Source organism: Sesamum indicum, linkage group LG3, assembly GCF_026168435.1.
Source record: "Sesamum indicum cultivar Baizhima isolate 11 linkage group LG3, ASM2616843v1, whole genome shotgun sequence".
NCBI lineage: Eukaryota > Viridiplantae > Streptophyta > Magnoliopsida > Lamiales > Pedaliaceae > Sesamum > Sesamum indicum.
The window spans coordinates 28,251,529-28,273,366 of NC_142659.1; the positions used below are offsets into that span (position 1 = coordinate 28,251,529).

A 21,838-nucleotide genomic window follows, 5' to 3' on the forward strand; every position below is an offset into this window, starting at 1 on the left:
TAAGGGATACATTTATGTCTATATATACATACAAAGATTGGGTACAACGCCGACACGTGTCAAATGTTAAGCAACCAGAAAGAATGCTATAAAAAGCGGCAACCAGTTCAGTCTTGGAGGGGGGTGGGGTGGGGTGGGGGCCTATCTCATCTTTTCAGTTTCCACTCCTTTTCTTTCCCCCTCAACACACACAAAACATATAATAAGATAAATTTTCATGCATCTTCGAACATTTGTCAGCTTTAATTTTTGGGTCCCTTTTTGCTTAAACTAATGATGGACGTGTGGTTTAGTGTGGAGGAGGAAAGAAATTTTTCATAATCTTATCTTAGATAGGTAGCAGATATCTATAATTTATGTGAAGGAAATGGTAAGGTTTCTGCGAGAATGATAGGTGGAGTTAGCATTAGTTTTTAACCGCCCCAGCAGGCGGCAAATTTCAGGCCAAGAAAACTTGGTTTGGGTTCTAATCATGTCCTTTTTTGGGCATTTTTGTCTTGGTGGGATTTTCTTTATCCAAGTGTTTTCATGTAGGATAATCTTTTAAACCTCTTCTTTTTGTAGGTTTTACCTGTGCCCTCTTCTCTCTCTCTCTCTCTCCAAAAACAAGAAATGAGGAATAAAAAGATTATCTTTAGTGCTAAGTGGGAAAGTTAATGGATTGACAAGCAATCCAAATTCAATTCCCTCTAGTTGTCTTGAAGTGACGCAGAATATTGTCTGTGTGCATCTTCTTCATTTTTAAAAGGTCTCAAGACTTGCAGTTCTGCTAATAATTTTACATGAAAAATTCATGCGAAATATGAATGATTGTAATTCTGCACAGCTCAAGGTCCCGAAACCTCACAAGAATTATCCGTTTATCCATCTACAAACAAAACCGTATAAATACAAACACAGTGAAAAGTGTGGACATGAAGATGTTGGCATGTCCTGAGGCAACCAGGCCATGTTACATTCCCTCACAGTCCATGTGATGCACCTCAGTCCGAGCATGAGTTATGTTGTCTGCAACTGACTTTTAACAGCCAAAGGCCTCTTGGCTACTTGCCCCCCAATTCCAGTTCTACAACTTCAATCCATAAAATCACTTTGCGGCCCCATCTGTTTTTCTTTCACTTTGTTCTATAACATAAACAATTGAGCAATGGAGAAAAAACACATCTCATTGTCATTTACAGATCTAAATAAAGATAAAGCCAACAATTACAATGGAAATGAAATGTTCTTGATGTCGCACAAAGTTCTTGAAGTCCATCAACCGCCCGCCAGAAGTATCTTCATCTGGAGAATATAGAGCAACACGCCTCCATCCAAGAATTACAGAACCAACTAATAAAACAAAACAGGCTGCGTATAAAAACAGGTGGGTTTTTTAAAAAAGGGCTAGAAGGGGCAAAATCTGGTGGAAGTGATGAAAAGAAAGTTTTATCTTGGAAGAAGTTAATGGATGCATACATAATATGGAAAAAAGGGACCACTATGGGTTAATGGGGAGTGACAGTATATGGCTGTATGAAGAACCGGCAGATGGGAGAAAGGAAGCAATCTGAAAGATATGGTTTAACTCAACTACGTGCTGAATTTCCAACCATTTAATTTGTATCCCTTTCTCACAGCAAAAGATGAGAGTGCCTCAAAGTGGGGGCCTTCCCTCCCGCCCACCCCCACCTCTGCCTCTGTCTCTGTACCTGTAAAATTTTTTAGAACAGAACAGAACAGAACAGAACCCTTTTATAATCATCATCTGAAACATTGAGAGCGCTGAATTTTCTGGTTGAGTTTTTACAGTCTGAGAAGAAAGCTACAAAAGAAAATATAATAGTTTTTTGGTATCTGTAAGGAAAATATAAAAAATAAAAGATTATTGTAAGTATTATTATCACGAAAAATCACATCGTGGTGTCAGGCGTGGCTCCAGCTCAATTAGGTTGCCAGTTGAGATAGCGCTTTCCCCTGCCTTGTGCGGCAGAAATGCAAAGAGGTAACATTAGTGTTAAACAACGATTGCATTTCTCGGTTCCTACTGTGAATATTACACCTAGAGTCTCCAGAATAGTTAAATGACGATAAAATCATAGAATAAGAATCAACCAAGGAACACTAGGAATTTACCGTCGTAAATGTTGAGTGGGGTTCACCAAGTGGCTGATAACCTCTGATTGTGCTGTTGACAATGGGCAAAATTCTAATAAAAAGATGCAATCTGTGTCAAGTCCACCAAAAATTGATATCCACCCATATTATATTCTTCAACAGAGTGCTAGCAGAATTTAAGCATAACAATGTGCAATGTTTCAGGATGGAAAACATCATTTTACACTGTAAAAGAATAATCTGAAATTTCTGTCCTAACCAGTAACAGTCATTCAGGCAACAGGATTATTCATGCTGTTCCCAAAAATCTTACCTAGCTGTAAGGAAATCGATCATCAAATATCTTACTACCTCCTCTAGTGCTATTGTATCCTTATTTCTTCCTCAAAATATAAAATCAAGTAATATATCACATGCTAAACAAAAATCTACAAGTTTCCCGTGCTTAAAAGCTGTCTAGTTAGGAGCCTATGCTGAATGCATATAGGAACATGCAAATGCAAAAATTTAAAGTCATCTTGCGACGCAAAGGAGATAACCAGTCACAACTCAGATTTGTTTCTACAGAACCTTATTCAAGTAATTTCCTTAAGTTCCCATTGCACCTATCGATGTGTCCTATCACAAAAGCTTGTAAATTTTTCCTGTGCATATAACAGGCATCAGAAGAGGAAAACCAGCCTTTATGGATACTGATAATGCAATAAACATCAGAATTTATTCCAAAGTTAAGATGCAAGCAAAAGAATGAGAATGCTGAAAAGGTGACATTTCTTAAAAATCTAGCCATACTTTCTGAGGACAACTTAGAGTATGGAGACATGTATTTGATAAGGTTTCATGCGATGCAGTTCATGGAATTGTAGCCACCAACCAAAAATAACTCATTCACCAGCTAATGCGCAAATTGCATGAGATTCCATGGCATAATAGTTACATCAGTAATGGGCAAACAAAATTCCTAAAGAAATGATTTTTTTTTTCTTCAGGAATAAATACCAGTATCTTGCACAGCTTATCTTAATAGTTAAAAGTAGTGTTGAGAATGATGTTAGAATCAACTCAAGCTAACCTTGCTTTTATTTTAATTTATTTTATTTTTGCATAGTGATATACTACCTTTTTATGATGTTTCAAAAAGATTGCTTCTGATTCTGGGTAACTTATTGCACACAATAGAAAGTCACAACCGTCCATACTCATCAATTTGGTATCTAGTCTATAAAGAACTTTTGCCTGCGTGGCCTGTTTCAATCATGGCTTATATAAAGGGTTCTCAATATTTGCAGAATAGATGGATTCAAGGACTTTAAGAAGATCTTGGCATATTGGCAGTACACATGTGTGAGATGTACCCAATTCCCAACAAAGAAATTGACTGCTCAGAGGGAATATTCATCAAAATGTTTACAAGGATAAGATATCTGGTATTGCATCTGAAATGCTTTCTGTAATGCACTATAAGGATTTCAATAAGTTCTCAGGTAACACGAGTAATCAACTCTTTGAAAGCTCTATTTTACATCCAATTAACAAGGATAGAAACTTCCTGATTTTGCAGGAGATATTGCTTAATAACAGAAGTGATAAAACCAAAAGTCCGTTCTAACAAGATTCTCATTTTTGCTGATGTGTATTTAAAAATGTTTTGGAATTGTATATTGGTCTAATCAGCATGGTTGCTCTTATTATCATCATAATCAATCATCACAACCACCATCCTTCTCATCGTAGGCAAACTCATCCAATTACAAGTCCTTACAAGCAACTTAACTGTGAAATAGTTAATATGATACTTAAGACACACTTCTAAGATTAGGTCTAAATACAGAAGCAGACCATACTATTTGAAAAATAACCTTACCTCCTCTGTAGGTAAAGATGCAAGAAAAAATTAATGGCATAGTTGCAATAATACGTTTCTTCCCACTTCATTTTCATAGTCAAATATCATTAATGGTTTCAAAATTCAGTTTATACCATTTCAGTCCTAACGTTTAATTCATATCTTTGTCAACCGTAATATTTAAATTGTGTTCCATTTTAGTCCTTGAAGTCAATTTCAAAAAATAAATAAGGGCAAACATGTAATAGTTAATAAAAATGTATTAAATTAAATATTTAGTTAAGCAACTAAGTTTGTGAAAATTTTATAAAATTAAGAACTCATGAAAAAAGAAACCAAAATTTCTTTTCGGGGGAGAAACCCCACACACCTTAATTTATTAGAACAAAAGTTTCAACTTATAAAATCATCTTTTGAATAGTAGAAATATTCTCTTAACTAAAATATATTATGATTGGTTCCATAGTCAATCAATTTATTTGCAAAAATTTGAAAAATATTAAAATCACAAAAACAATTCTCAAAATTTTATAAAAGTTAATGAGAAGATTGAAAATTTTACTGTAATTTGAAGTTAAAATTAACACAATAAATTAGTCAAAAATATTCAGAACAAGAGTGGATTATCAATATGATCAAATAAAAAGCTTGAATATTTCAGAGAATTCATCACTGATTTACTAAGTTAATTTTTATCGCAGATTTTTACTGTAAATTTTTAAGCGTGATGATTTTCATAAATTTTTTAAAAAGTTTTCTATATATCATATATTTGAAATTCTTTCTGCTGAACAGCCAAACTGTAATAATATTCACAGTATCCATACAACAGTCATCTAGGTTGATACATCTATTGTGAAAAATTTATGATATTTAGAATCTGCAAAAGAAGTCATAATAGCTCTTAATTAATAAAATTTTGTAAACCTAATTGGTTGTCTACAATACTTCTAGAGCTTTACCATGTTTTGACGATTCTTTCTTAAATATTTACTAAAAATTGTTTAGGACTAAAATGGAACATAATTCAAATATTACGCACTATAAGGTTACAAATTAAACATTAGGATTTAAGCGATATGAAAAGCGCCTCAAAAAGCACGAAAAAACCACATGCAGATAAACTTGCACGTGTGATTCTGAACCTGAACATAAAGGACTATTGATCGTATTTGCTCTATTTTCTGATATGTGTACAGTGAATGGTGTTATTATTAGCTTTACACATTATATAGTTTTTATGGTTAACATACTTATTATATTAAACTAAAATTACTTGAGTCGATCAAAGTTTCACAGAATGACTCAGTGGACTTTCTATAATATCAAATTTACAATCAAAGAGAAATAATCCCATTAGTATTGACCATAAAAGGTCACATCCCCAAAATTGCAGTTTTTTGCTTAGGAAATTCTGAAAAACATATAAAATAACCTTATCAATTTTGGAAATCTTGAGTTCTTTAAAAATTAAAATATAAGGACATAGATTTCAATTAGTTGATCAAAATATTTATATAACAATTTTATATTTTGACAATTATTAAACTATAGCACAAATCATAATACAACTTGGAGAGAAATTTCTGTAAAAATTGAAGAAAATCTAGAATTAAACCCAAAATCACAAAGGTGCACCACCCATTTGTGTTCAAGGAAATTATGTGTTCTAAAATTGAACTGGAATCTTGTCGCAAGGTACTTCAGACTGCAATTAACTAAATTTCCAAAAGGTAAATCTTAGTTGAGATAGAAATTAATGAAGCCTTTCAAAATTGACTAAATTATTGAACTAGATGTAAATGAAAATCCAAAAAAAAAAAAGTTTGAAGTCTTCTAGAAAGCTGCTTTACAACAAATTCAATCAACAAAGGTAGTGGGGTTAAACCCAATTACAAATGAACCTCCATAAGCCCATCACTATTGAATTAGGGACGCGCTGGAAGTCCAGTAGCATTTTTATGATGGCATCATGATCCATCAACGACTCACTGAGTGGGGAATTCGTAAGACGCCTTTCACCTCTAAGAATCTTGATTACAATTTCTCAAGGGTTGTATTTGGATCTAACCAAAAAGAGTATGAATGCAAATTGCCTAATATTTAAGATTAGAAAATGACCTTACCGGAAGATTTGTGTAAAGGCAACAAGAGGTAAATATAGGAATAGGACAAATTGTTCAGAAATAATTTTTTTTGTGTGTGCTGTCATGCACATGTGTTTGTCGCAAGAGAGATCATAATCCCCAGTAATGATTTCCTGCTTATCTGCAATCTGGAGGTCCTTAATTTATTGGAATCATGGCATTAGGTAAACAATTAAGCATATTGTATTGGTCATCATAAAACTTGTCAATTTCTGTCTTCCCATTATTAATCAATCCATGTCTTAGTCTTGTCCAGGAAAGGTAAATTTGTCCTAAATCAACTACAAAAATATACTATTCAATTAGAAACTAAAATAGATTTTCTTTAGTTGCATAATTGATCAAATGGTAAAGGGCGCCACCAAAAAAGAGTTGGAAGAGACTGACCCATATTATACCAAGTGAATATATCATGTTCACCAAATTTCAATAAACAACACTTCAAGCTGATATGAGAAAAAATTGGATACAATCAAATACCTCAAAGTAGCCCCTGGAAGTTAACATCAGCTTCAGACTAGTCAACTGACTTGCCAATGCCTTTAACTGCTGATATTGCCAGTTAACAGGTCTCATTAATTGCCTGAACATGAGAATTATAACTTGTAAAGGCTGAGACCTGTTTAAGATTAAATAGAAAATATTTATTAACTAAATATCCAATTTAAATTACTCAGGGTAGAAAGAACAAAGACTTAGCAAAGAAAAACTTGATGAGATCTTAATGAATGTTTAAGTAGGAATAAGCATCAAGTTTTATTACGTTTTGGCAAATGAACGACTCAATGTCTAAATACTTCATAATACGTTTGGGTTTCAGAAGGTTCACTGCCCAACTTAACGGTATTCATTTTTTCCATTTAAGTTTAGCTTGTCATCCATGATCAACAACAAAGAGCAAAAACAAAGGACAAAGGAACAGTTAACGCAAACATTGCACATACTTTTCCTTGTTTTATACTGCTATATACTATCAACTACTGAGGCAAGGTCAAACTATTATAGGAGATATGTTGCATTGTGGGTCTTAATTAAGGGAACAGACTCCAGCGATCACTTCACCAAGTAACCTCTGAACTTCACTCCTGAGATTATTTTACCATGTGACCTCAGGACTTCATTGGAATAGACTTCTATGACCTTTAGATTTACCTAAAATATTCTCTGTGTGTCCTATCCAGGATAAGACAGAAGATTCGAATTTCCAACTGCCCTTTTTCTGTGGATTCCACTTCTAATATCCTTGGCAGATCCCAGAACTGGATAATCTCCATAATTTTTGTTCAATACTTTTCCACATGCAGCATGCATCTAAGGTTAGAATTCCACATCAGCAACTCTCTAATGTCCCAAGATGCTTGAGACTTCAAAAAGTTTAATTTCTCTTTTTAGCCAATCTATAATTAAAGTTTTTGAATTTATTACTTAACAGTCTCAATTTACAAAGACAGGTATCTCAACGATGGATCTTGGATTTTTCAATCCTTGTTCAAGGAAAAGCCAAGATGGCTATAAGCCCACTAGCAAAACCAGAATTGCTGCCATAAGTAAGGCAGGTGAGTTGCCACCACCAAATAGTTGATCCAAGTGTCCAGCTCCAAGGGAGACAATAATAAGTCGCTAAGAACTCAAGAAGCATCATCAAGAGAGTGCAGTTCCAGGAAAAAAAAAAGGAACCAACAACATTCAGGATTTAGGCCAATGCTATGTTTAATGTAAAAGTTAATAGCATTATGACAATGCATAATGCTGGCATATGTTAGAATATATCAATCCACAGCCATCCAAGAGTGAAGATTATAGAGATAAATGAGTTGGAAAAAATTCAAAATGATTAGAAACCAGAGAAGGTTATACCTTGTATCAATTGCCAAATTTAGGACGCCCATGGACAACACTGCATGATTCACTTAATTATTTAGTGTGTGTTATACCGCCAAACTTCTACTGAAAGCATGTCCCGACTAACCTTGGCCCAAGCCTAAAGCTTCAATACGAGTAGAGACCAATGCATATGGAACACTATATGTTATCTGCACAAAGGTCAAGAAAACATGTAAGAGAATGGAAATCCTCATATGCCTATTCCTAACACTCACAACCCTAAACAATCTTCCTAGTTACATGCATAAGAAGCTTCGGCTGCTGCATCTACTGAATTTTCTATACCAAAGCCCAAAAGTTTATGGTTCCAAATCAAAGATACCCTTCGCATCACGGATCTTAGAGCACCGACTAGTGTGGGGAATCACCTTTTAGACTCACAATCAACCAAAGCAGAAGTTACTTAAGTTCATATATTATACAGACTAGTTGAGCCCAGCCAACCATCAGAGTCAACCATTCCAATATCGAAGTACTAGTGAACTAGCACCCATTTGCCACTTTTCTGTGGAGAACCCAAATAGGTGAGTATACTCCAAGGGGGGATTTCAGCTTCAGGAAAGTTCCATCAACCCGACCAAATTTAAACTCTTGGATGACAAGTGAAAAGAAGCTCACACTTCACACCACTCTCCTTGCGTGTAACCCGAGTAGCAGTGCATAAGTAAATGATCACTAATGTAGGTGTAAGAATTTTTAGAGTCTCATTCCTGCTAACATAAACATACTATCATCAAGTCATAAATATATCAGCTTGAAGAAACTTAGAACTTAATTAGGAAAAAGTACATATATACATATATATATATATATATATATATATAAAGAATCTAAATATATAGTATATGCAACCAAATGCACACAGTAATTTACCCGTTAAATCAGCTAGTAGAGTACGACATTACCCCTGAGTCATAATATTAGCTACATCAAGAAGCCAGAACCCTATAACAAACGCCACCACCGCGCGCGTTTTCTTCTGCCCGCGATCGCCAAAGAGCCAGCCGATGTCAGCTGACTGGCCAATAATAAGAACGGCGACTACGATGGACACGGGCACCGGCCAGTATGAAGGGGCGGCGGCGGCCGAAGCGGCTGGTGCACCTGTCGCTGACTCGCCCCACTAGGGGCATGACCAGCAGCCGAGACAGAGGACCGCACAGCCAGATGATGCTAGCCCAGGCGTGAGGTATGCCGAGCTCTTGGACGTAAGGGGTCAATAGGGACAGCTGTAGGGCCCACCCGAACGGATTCCGCACGCCACCGATGCTACCCGGAGTACAGTCGCAATTTCACTCTCCTCGGCCTCGGTGACTGGCCCGGCCCGCTGTAACTAGCAGGTTGCCTCTACCACTACGGAATCGTCATGCTCCAGTCTCAAGGAACCGGCGGTGGTATGGAAAAGAGCGGCGGAGAAAGGTGGAGGTGGTGGCGGGGGAAGGAAGTGATCGATCGTTAAGAAGTGGGAGAAATGGGCTTGAGGAGGGAATAATGGGATTGGGTTTTGAGAGGTTTAAGACATGCGGGTGGAAATTGTAAATCCCGCTGAATTTCCTTTCAAATGACCGAATTGCCCCTTAAAAAGGCTTTGTTATCTCTCTCATTCGGTAAGAGGTTTGAGGATGACGAAAATTAAGTTTCCCCTTAAAACTTCATAATCTTTTAAACAAATTCAAATAAATGGTTATACCTTTTATCTCTACTATTATTTAAAAAATAAATAAAAGAGGTATTATAGACACAGAGTGACAAGTTTAATATTACTCATTAATTTTCATGATATCAAAAATACACTCCAACGTATAAGATATCTAACTTTTTCAATTTCCTAATTTTTACATCAAATAAATTAATTTTTTTTAATGTAACGTGTTGATTTATATATTTTTATTTTATTTATAATATATTTTAAAATATTAAAAAATTATTTATTATATCTAAATAGAAACGACGTGTCATGGCGGCTAGAATTTTTGAAAAAATGATAATAATCTATTTTGTATTTTGGTTAGACGATGACGATGAATTTATTTTTAAATAATAATTATAACTGAAATTAGACATGTTTCATCACATCTAAGAATTGTCACGTGTATTCTTTAATTATTAACTATATAAAAATCAGTTGTATTAACTGCAATAGTATCACATCTAACTAAACTAGTAGATATTTTGCTACGACTTCCCTTCTGTCTGTGGAATTTAGTCAGGGATTCCCCTGTGACGTTGAATTTGATCGGTCGTATTTTGTGTTTGTTATAATCGTTTCACAATGTCACAAATATTTTTAGATATGGCCTCAACTAGGTCTGACAATTAGTTGAACTCTTTAATATCGTGTGGTATAGGACGTCAACATAATCGAAAGGATTGTATCTGGTCAACCTAAAATACGTGAAAAATAGTAAATCTAATATAAAAGAAAGCGTGTTTAAAATAAAGTATGTTTATTATATAACATACCACAATTTACAACGAGCATGCATCTCCAGGTTAGTACCCCATTTTGCACACACCTATCAATAGATAATGATACAAAATGACGCGTTATTTTATTGTACCACTCCCAGCATCCATGTTCTATATCTATTATGTTAAAAATAGGTGGTCAATGCACAATCTTATCATATCATATTGTATGTGGTGTAGGTGTCAGTCTGTACCATTACGTGCTTTACGGAAGTATTGATGCAAACTTATGTTCCGATCGTCTGACATTTCTAGAATGTTACGCATCATTCCAAATTGACGGAAACCCTGTCCAGGATGATGCATTCCGACAATGACATAGAAGATGAAAGGACATATTAATGTCCATGTAAAAATGTTCACGTCGAAAATAGAGTCAGTTTGAGATCCATTACTCATATGCTCAAAAGTATGCGCTGCATAGAGGCTTAGCCTACATCGATAATTAAGGAATTTTATGATTTAATGACTTATAGAAGGACATATTCTAAATCTTTCAAACTTTTAGTGCCGGAAGAGTGTTGTGTGTCCTAAAATTTGAGTTGGACCATGGACTACTCTTCGTGTTTCCATTCGTCCTCATTGAAGCCTAAATACATGTATTCAGATGAGATGAACTAGCCACGGACATGTAACAAATAACAAATTTGAAATTAACAACAATCCTAATAAAAGCAAAACTACTTCGAGTCAACCTAATGTGTCAGTTTGGGATTGTAGATGATAAAATAATATTTGTAATAATTATTTTTTTATGTAATTTTTAAATTTATTAATAATTATAATTAATTAGATATTTAAATTTATAATTGTTAATTAAGTTACATATAATAAATTATTTTTTTTTTAAAAAAAATCATTGTCAGAGATAGCGGCTCGATAACGACTTCAATCAATCAAGTCATCAACGCTATCGGGTACTTCCATTGTAAAAAAACAGAGCAAGTCGGAAATAATGTTAACAAATTGCTTTAAAATTGTCAAGAGTCTAGAAAAATGCATGCCTATATATATATATATATATATGTATATAAGCATTATTAAATAAATAAGCGCTGGTGGAGATTCTGAGCCCGGCGCTGGGCGTGAAGTTCTTTGCGGCGGTGGGGGAGGTTTCAGCTGCAGTGGAGGAGGTGGGGAGTGGGGAAAGATTGAGAGAGAGAGAGAGAGAGAATGGCGGTAGCTGAGGCATTTCCACCGCCAGCCTGATTTACTGTTGGAATATGACACGCTTTAGCTTTCCCTTGTTTTAGTTTAGGGTAACTTGCAACTATTTCTTTCTAAAATTACATAATACTAAAAGTATGAAATTATCAATTATATTTTTATTATATTTTATTTTTTCTTAAAAAAATAGACGAGATGAATAAAAAAAATTATCCACCCAATCAATAAAAAATTTAATTTTTTTTAAAAATAAATAAAAATATAATTCTTAGTCCACAGGGGTATTCTTGTCAGTTCATTACAAAAAATAAATAAAAACCTAATAAAGACTAACAGGGTGGGATAGTTGCTACACAACCTTTAAAATCAAAGACGGATTGATAATTTTTCAAACAATGAGAAATATTCATAATTATATCAAACATCATAGGTGGTTGTTGTAATTTACTTTTTAATTTAATAATTTTAACGAGCTTTATTATAACGTCTTAATTGCTAAGAATTATATGTTTTTTCTTTTTTAACCTTTAGTAGGTCCAATTTTGTAATGGGTCGGCAACAAATGAGTTTCCCACAAATTAGTAATGTAATATTTTCCGTTGCTAAAATAATATTATTGGCTCTTTTTCATGAATTTTATTGATGTAATGATTAAATTTAAAAACATAATAATTGATTACATACGTGTGTATAGAGACTAAATTTTTATTGATGTATTTCGCAATTAAATGAGGAAATAGAAAGGAACTTTGGAATTGGATGGACAAGGGAGGGTTTGAAAGAAAGACAAGAAAAGACTAAGAATGATTATGGGGTCAAGTTTCGTGGAACAGGTTCTACCTATTAGATCATCCCGACTCAAGAATTTTTTAAAAAAATATTATATATATATATATGGTGAATAGCAATTTATCCCCCTGTGATATTAAAAATGAGCAGGTAATTTGCTCATTTGTGATATCACAAGGAGGTTGCTTGCATTTTTCCCTATATATATATCTGTGTGTGTTTTAACATAATACTACTACATATTTTTTGAGAATAATATTGCTGAAATATTGAAATTATTTTTATAATTTATATGTGCATGTTTGAGGCTCTAAAATATTAAAATATTAAAATGTATATTTCTTATATATACACTACAACTATAATTATTTTAATTTATAAAAAAATATAATTTATGTACTATACATACAAATATATTTTTTATACACAAATATTTTTACGATCTTTGCGTGCATGTAACAATAATCTTTTATGCTTTAAATTATATTACGAATAAGAATAAATGTATACCAACACATCACATTTCAAAAAGAAAAGCAACTTAAGGGTACAATCAGCACAACAAAACAAATAGTGCACTGGTATCAAAAACTGCTATTTGTGAGTAAAAAGTGCTTTATATGTATATACATATATATATATATATATATTGTGTAGATGTATAAATATAGTCCACAAAATATACCTGCAATTTATGCATACTTTGATACATGAACAAATAAAAAAAATATATGATAAAAAATATTAATATGTATTAGCTATTGTGTTTAAATTACGTACTTTGATCACTTTTAATACGTACCTGCGTCCCATGATCAACAACAAAGAGCAAAGACAAGGGAACAACAAAGAGCAAAGACAAGAGAAAAGGGAACAGTTACGACAACATAGCACATACTTTTTCGTGTGTTATACTGCTATATACTATCAACTACTGGGTCTCAGAATGCCAATCTATAACTAAAGATCTTGAATATATTACTCAACAGTCTCAATTTACAAAGACAGGTACCTGAACGATGGATCTTGGAGTTTTTTCGATCCTTGTTCGAGGAATAGCCAAGATGGCTATAAGCCCACTAGCAAAAGCCGAAATTGCTGCAATAAGTAAGGCAGGTGAGTTGCCACCACCAAACAGTTGATCCCAGGGTCCAGCTCCAAGGGAGACAACAATCTGTGATCAAATCTAAGCAGATAAGTCTTTAAGAAGAAAAGAAGCATCGTCAAGAGAATTCTTGAATACTTCCAGGATAAAAGAAAAGGAACCAACAACAACATTCAGGGTTTAGGCTAATGCTATGTCTATTATCAAAGTAAATAGCATTATGACAATGCATTATGCTGGCATATGTTAGAATTATATCAATCCAACAGCCTCCAAGAGCTAAGAATATTATAGAGATAAATGAGGCGGAAAAAAATCAAAATGGTTAGAAACCAGAGAAGGTTATACCTGTGGTATCACAATTGCCAGATTCAGGACGCCCATGGACAACCCTGCATGATTCGCATAATTATTTAGAATGTTATACCACCAAACATCTATCTATAAATCGAAAGCACGTCCCAACTAACCTTGGCCCAAGCCTAAAGCTTCAATACGAGTAGAGACCAATGCATATGGAACACTATATGTTATCTGCACAAAGGTCAAGAAAACATGTAAGAGATTTCGTCAGGAAGCCATAAGAGAACGGAAATCCTCATATGCCTATTCCTAACACTCACAGCCCTTAATAATCTTCCTAGTTACATACATAAGAAGCTTCGGCTGCTGCATCTACTGAATTTTCTATACTAAAGCCCAAAGTTATTTCCTGAATTTGAACAGTACAAGATTTTGCTCTTGGTGAGATATCAACAGTGAGACAAATAGTTAGGCTTTTTGCCTCGATTCAGCAAGGTGAATTTACAATCTTATCCAATGTTGCATGTTCCTATACATGGGCAAGTGAAAAGATCTAGGCTGATGTTCTGAGAAAGATTCCTTAATTTGTTCAGTATACAGATTCTTGTAGCTGATAAGATGATCCTGACAGGCGACAGCTTCAGAAATAATGCAGCAACTTACAGCTAATGGAACGCCAAGCAATGCAAATACTACTAGGGCAGCAATGACAACACCATCTGGAGGAAGACGGTCATCAATATTCAAGTTCATCTTGATAGCAGCAATAGCAAGCATTGCCACAAAGCAGAGAGACATAAGAATATTTGAAAGTCCCCATGTAAAACCGGCACCCCACTTTCGGCAGAGCTTCTCCATAAGCACTGATGTAATCCCAAGGATAACCGAGTTCAACATTAAGCCCAGTGAACCCATTCTTACTCCAATGCCATAATTCGTCCCTTCATTCGGTTTTCCACCATAAACTTCGCGGCCCATCCAATCAGTGTCAAACAGAAGAAACGGGAACCAGCCGATCCAAGTTAGCGCAGTGACAAGAAGGATAATCCAAACAGTACCTGGGAGATATCTAAAAGTTCCAAAAAGTTCCCATAGAAAAGCTTCATGGTTGGAAGAACCTTGAGACATTTCACCAGAATGAGGGGCAGTGAACCTGGAAATTAGGGGCTGCTCACGGGCTGCTGATAGGCTTATGCAGGTAGTTATAAGAATAAAAATAATGTCGATGATGAACGCTGCCTTCAAATTAGCACAGCTAACATTGCACGCAGAAGTGAGCGTGAATGGCAAAATCTTGAACCAGTTACTGTAGGATCCCGTAGCAAATCCAAGAACATTACCAACAGCCATAAATAGGGAGAAATACGCATTCGCTACTCGAGTTCTCCTATGATCCTTGCCTAGCATTACATAAATGACAAAAGATCAACATCTACCATTTCAAAACTTGTTCTGAAAGCAATAAGAAATTCAACATAGATCACCATGACACATAGGAACATGACCAATGCTAGGAAACAATACATAGACATATTACCTTGTAGGAATCATTTCTTCAAACAATATGCATTATAACATCCAAATTCTTTTCATTAGGTACGACCTAGACAGGCATCATTAGTTCCTTGGCCAATCGTTAAGATAAACATACCACCTTAGTTTCCTTAGTTGTCAATTGATAATAATAGTTGCTTGAACAAGAGAGCACTTCACAGTTCTACACCATTTTGCCTTATTGTCAGAATATGGTGGTTCCAATGTTAAATCTTAAAAGTAGGAACAAACATCTTTTACCAAAGTCATGCAGTGATGGATGGTGATTTGCAAACACTGAAAATCTTCATAGCAGCCTCCATGAGCATGAGAAGCCGACCAAACATAGTTTTAGCTTCAAGGAAGTTCCATCAACCCGACCAAATCTAAACTCATGGACGACAAGTGAAAAGAAGTTCACACTTCACACCACTCTCCTTGCGTGTAACCCGAGTAGCAGTGCCTAAGTAAATGATGACTAATGTAGATGTAAGAATTTTTAGAGTCTAATTCCTGCTAACATACTGTCATCAACTCATAAATATATCAGCTCGAGAAACATAGAACTAAATAAAAATAAAAAGCACTGTAAAGAATCTAAATATATGGTATAAGCAACTAAATGCACACAGTAATTTACCCGTCAGATCAGCCAGCAGAGCACGACATGGCCCCTGAGTCATATTATTAGCTACATCAAGAAGCCAGAACCCGATAACAAACGCCACCACGGCGCGCGTTTTCTTCTGCCCGCGATCGCCAAAGAGCCAGCCGATGTCAGCTGAGTGGCCAATAACAAGAACGGCGACTACGATGGAAACGGCGCCGGCCAGTATGAAGGGGCGGCGGCGGCCGAAGCGGCTGGTGCACCTGTCGCTGACGTGCCCCACCAGGGGCTGGACCAGCAGCCCCGACAGTGGGCCGCAAAGCCAGATGATGCTAGCCCAGGCGTGAGGTATGCCGAGCTCTTGGACGTAAGGGGTCAATAGGGACAGCTGGAGGGCCCACCCGAACTGGATTCCGCAAGCCACTGATGCTACCCGGAGGAGTGTCCGCAATTTCACTCTCCTCGGCCTCGGTGACTGGCCCGGCCCGCTGCAACTAGCTGGTTGCCTCTCCGCCTCCGGAATCGTCATGCTCCGGCCTCAAAGAACCGGCGGTGGTACGGGAAAGAGCGACGGAGAAAGGTGAAGGTGGTGGCTGGGGGAAGGAAAGTGATAGTTAAGAAGTGAGGGAAATGCCCTTTACTTTTTTTAATTGATGGGATTAAAAGGGATCAGATTTTTTATTAGTTTATTTACTTTATGAATTATTGAATGATTACTGTGTAATAATTTTATATTATATGTATCTTTTACAGTTGTTATAAGGGTTAAAATTCGTAATGTCATAATTATTGCACAATAGTACAAAAATTATCAATGTCGCCTTGTCATTTTACAAAGTATAAAAAATATTAAAAGTATTTAAAAAAAAATTTATATTAATCCTGATTGACGTATATTTAATTTATTATAAGTTAAATAATTATTTTTATAATTAAAATATCCTAATACATTTTCACATATTAATTGCTAACATATACAAGATAATTTAATTAGAAAAATATTATTTGACCTGTAATAAATCAATAATCAATAATTAGTTGATAAATATATTTTTATTTATTTATTATTAATATTAATAAATTCAGTAAATTTTGATTAATAAATAATTTATTTATAAAACGAAAATAAAATTTAAAAATGATAGACGTGATTTTTTAAATTACACATAATTTACCTATAATTATATCAAATCTCATTTGATAAAATTGCAATTATCCCAAAAAAAAAAAAAAAAAAAAGTTGTGCGTAGCATCGTCTTCTTCCCTAAAGCCTAAATCGCCTGTCCCTCGCCGCCGACTTCTGAGCCCATGGCTCTCGCCCCTTCTCTACCTGCTGACGATGAAATCGGCCGTCGTCGCTCCCTCATCTCCCTCCCCAATCCCGCCCTTGATTTGAAATGAGATATTAACGATAAAAGTGAAAGAAATAATCAAGCAATTGTGAATATTAAAATTCTACTCCTTATTTGCCACGAAAAAGCAAGTGCGCAACCTCAAACTGTGGATGGAGAAACAGAGATAGAGATAGTTCGGAGTGAAGTATGGGAAAATCAAGCCCAAGGGGATTGGGTTTTGAGTGGTTTAAGGCATGAGGGTGGAATTGTAAATACCGTTGAGTTCATTTCAAATGATTGAATTATCCCCTAAATTTTTAGATTTCGTTCTTTTAGTACTAACTGTTGTGATACGTTATTTTTATATAAATTTAATATATAATTTTTTATATTTAAATATATTATAAATAAAAATAAAATATATAAATTAATACATTATATTATTAAAAAAAGAAAAAAAAAAGCTTATTTATTAGTTCTTATTAGTTGAAAGTTACTTTTTACTTTATAAAAAATTAGTACGACGATTTCACTAACAGTCGTTTGTGAATATAGAGTCTTTTTTTTTTATATATATTAGTATAACTATTGGAGATGGAGGATCGAAGACAACTTGAATTTATTTACTATATGCATGTAGAAATAACGGTTTAGTATTTAAAAAAAAATGATAGCAGTGAATTACGCATTTTAGTGACGATGAATTTATTATTTAGATAATAATTATAACTAAAATTAGGTATATCTCAAAAGATCTCATACTCGAAAGGTCGTCACGTCAGTCGTTCCTTCGGTATTTTTTAATTATTAAAATAACAAAAAGCCTAAAAAAACAGAAATACATAGAAAAAGTAAGGTTGCAAACTTTGTCATGAAACTATTGGGTAAAGCATACGTGCGAGAGCGTTGTATCTTTTATTCCCATCCATTGAATCAATGTTTAGTTAAAGTGCGCCTTTTACTTTTGTTTCATCATCATTACTCAACAATAAATATACGCTTTTGTGGGTTTGGAAGGACAAGGAAAAAAAAGACGCCAACCACGATTTCGTAAGTGGAACAAAAAAAATTAAAAACGAATAAGGTTTGTTATACGCAGGCCCTCTAAAAGCACTAGATTATACTTTCAAAAAAAAGAATTATATTTGTATTTTTTCTGAACAAGAAATATTGATATTAACAAATAAATTTACATAAATTTTTAATTTTATTTCTCATTTTACAGCCAAATGTATATCTTTTTACTTATAAAGGACTAAATGTAATATATATATATATAGTAATATTAACATCATAACATTTTTCCTTTTATAAGTACAAAATTATTACATGAGAATGTTAAATTATGGATAAAATTGAAATTGTATATAAATTTTTGCTAACGTAAGCATTTTTTGTCAAAATCCTAATGAAAGTGAATTTTTGAGACAAGTGTAGGTGTAATTTTAAAACGTCTTTAGAAAGTAGTGTGATCTTATATTTTTATAAAGGGTTTAAATATAATTAATTCTAAAAAATATATTGAATCTTTTATTTTCTATTATATTATCAAATGCTATACACATAATATATATATATATATATATATATTAAATGAAATAGAAGAAATAATAATAGAATGTAAAGCTTATTTTATATTATAAAGTTAAGGTAGTGAGACATTAGTCACCGTTTCATTATGGTTATGGAAGTTCGCTTCCTCAAAATATAAAGCGGACCAAAATCACTATTACAACCAACTTTTTGTTTTCTTTTGGATTGTTGTAACAAGTTTATAATGTATGTTTTGTTTAAATTAGTATAAGTCATCATACCATATTACATATCTGATGGCGTACGACGTGGGCGGTGTTGGATTACGCGAAATGCTATCTTTGAATTCTTTTTTTTTTTTTTTTAAGTATTTTGTTGTGTTTTGTGAAAATAAAAAAAAATAAATAAAAGTCTATATTGATTGTCAAATCATGTCTCTTTTATATATATTTATATATATATGAATGTTAGTAAGTATTGTATTTTATATATGTTTTGGGAGATAAAAATTACTATTTATTGTCATATCATGCCTATTTTATATATATTTATATATATGTGTATATTTATATCGAATAAGAGAAAAATATCAAGATAAAATATTGGATATATTTTGGCCCTCATTCGGATATAGCCTAAAAGCGAAACCAAATAATATGTTCTGCTTTCAAAAGTTCTATGTATTTATCTTTAAAAGACATTTCACTAATAAAAAACAGGTTTTTAGGGCTTATAAAGCATTCACGAAATACTTGTCTATATCATTATCTGTCTTTAAAAGATGCTCCACTAAATTTTTTTTTTTGAAAATTTTAGGTGTTGGGAATTTATCCCAGCAGTGAGACCAATGAAGAAATGCAATTATTATAGTGAAAGATAAATCAATATAATAACGGTTACAAATTAATAAGGTCAAAAAATAACAACGATAAATAATTTCAATTCAGGGAGCCAGATCCGATGGGGAAGCCTACAGCCACAAAGGCCGGCAACCCAACCACCAGTTGCTCACCCATCAAGGGACGACAACCATCAAGGAACACATGGCCACCAAGAAACCATTGAACCACTCAGGTTCGCCTCTCTCATTTCTACCACTTATTTCTCTTGTTTTTCTCTCATCATCTTTTCTCTCTCGTTCTCAATTATTTTTTCTATTTTTCCTCTCTTTTCTTGCACTCTTTTTCTTTTCAATGGTAGTGAATAAATAAAGAAAAATCATTGATGATGACACAAAAAATCGAGAAAGTGGGGAGAAGATGATAAGGGATAAGAAATTCGATCAAGGAAAAAAAATATGAAGGGAAAGGATTTCAACTAATTTTAAATGGTAATTGGATTGGATAATGAGCGGATCGAATCAAACCTTTTAAATGATAGATTAAAATTGTAGGTTTAGACCTATCGAATTTGAATCTGAGCCATTTTCCATTAGGACTTATAAAACATTCATCAGACTCTTGTCCGAAACGAGGGGTTTGTGAGATGCCCGTAACCTTATCTCAACAAGTTTTACCGGAAAATGTCTTTGTACGCCTCTTTTTCCATGCTTTGAGTTTGGGCCCGTCTGAACGGCACCGTTTGTTTTTATCTTCTTTGGTGGTCTCACTTCAAATTAAACAATACCCTTTTGAGTTCCTTTTGCAACCATCAGATAATGTCATTACAAACAAACCCCTTCCTCTTTCTATTTTTGGGATTTTCTTTCTACAAATTAAACCCAAATATGAAACATATTTGACTAAGAAATATAAATTATCAAAAGACATAATAGATTTTTTGACCACATCGACAAATATCAGAGGACAACCATTATGTCAAATTATCGAATTGTTCATGATCAGGAAACGTCAACCATATTAAAATAATTAATTAAAAGAGATAACAGATTCTTTACCCACATCGACAAATATCAGGAGAGAGCCATACGATTCTAATGATCCTCTCAAATTATCGAAGCGTCCATGATCAGAAAACGACATCTATATAAGATTAACTAATTAAAAGACAAAACTACATTTTCTATATTTGAAATCATTTTGGGATTGATAATTAAGCTTAACTAAGTTGATAAAGTTGAGGCCCCCATGACCTTAGAAGTCATGAGTGCGAATTCCATTATATGTATAGAACGTTGTTGTACTGTATATAGTAAGTTTTGTTTAGATTTTATTTATAAATCTTTTTTTATTTTATATATATATATATAAAATCATAAAACGTTGACATCTACTTGCGGGACTCATCAATCACATTATCCAAATACGGATGTGAAGATCCCTTTGCATGATAGGCCCATTGGACCCTTCCCCTTTCTCGGCTTTGTTGCTTAGTAGGATTGGGAATTGGATTGCTCAATGTGGATACCTGTGTTTTGTCACAACCTCATCGGATGCGAACTGCCCATATAGACAAGAGCTGGATATGAGATGTAATTGTTGGATATGTATTGTAAATTGTCCATATAAATAATTTAAAAATTACGAGCTGGATATGAAATATAAATCGTCAACATAAATGATTCAAAAGGACGAGCTGGATACGAGTTGTCAACTGTCGATATAAATGGTTCAAAAGATACGAGCTGGATATGAAATGTAGTTTGTCCATATAAATGATTCAAAAGACATGAGTTGGGTATGAGTTGTAACTGCCGATTTAAATGGTTCAAAAGATACGAGTTGGATATGATATATAAATTGTCAATATGAATGATTCAAAAGACATGAGCTGGATTGAGTTGTAAACTGCTGATATAAGTAGGCTAAGAGACATGAGCTAGATACCAAATGTAAAGTGCCGATATCAATAGTCCAATAAACACGAGCTGGATATAAAATTTTACAACTTTCTTATAATATCATTTTAAATTTCAACCCCACTGTTCTAAACGTCACAGAATTTCAATATCGATGCGAATGTTCTTTAACCCTGATATTATGGATGCAAAAAAATTTTCATTTCACTTCATTGCCACATGGATTTATATGTAAAATATCGATATATTTAGTTCCAAAATTTTTT

At 33.9% G+C, this 21,838-nt stretch overlaps 1 protein-coding gene across 28 annotated transcripts; it reads right to left on the reverse strand.

The window, feature by feature from the left end:
• Positions 1–790: 790 nt before the first annotated feature.
• SUT4 (sucrose transporter 4) lies at positions 791–16,606 on the reverse strand. Of its 28 annotated transcripts, none has more exons than XR_016064421.1 (10): positions 15,981–16,605; positions 14,471–15,207; positions 13,975–14,038; positions 13,853–13,896; positions 13,412–13,573; positions 8,060–8,123; positions 7,948–7,987; positions 6,571–6,709; positions 2,116–2,206; positions 791–1,691 (listed from the first exon to the last, which is right to left on the reverse strand). XR_016064421.1 is itself a non-coding variant. In XM_088878208.1 (10 exons), the coding sequence occupies exons 1-9, from the start codon at positions 16,474–16,476 to the stop codon at positions 2,138–2,140; spliced, it is 1,776 nt and encodes a 591-aa protein (XP_088734334.1). In that variant the 5' UTR covers positions 16,477–16,605; the 3' UTR covers positions 791–1,691; positions 2,116–2,137. The 28 variants fall into 28 exon arrangements, 18 of the variants coding, with proteins under 18 accessions (XP_088734334.1, XP_088734330.1, XP_088734333.1 ...); XM_088878208.1 differs by having other exon boundaries at positions 2,116–2,167; XM_088878204.1 differs by having other exon boundaries at positions 2,116–2,188.
• Positions 16,607–21,838: the final 5,232 nt, after the last annotated feature.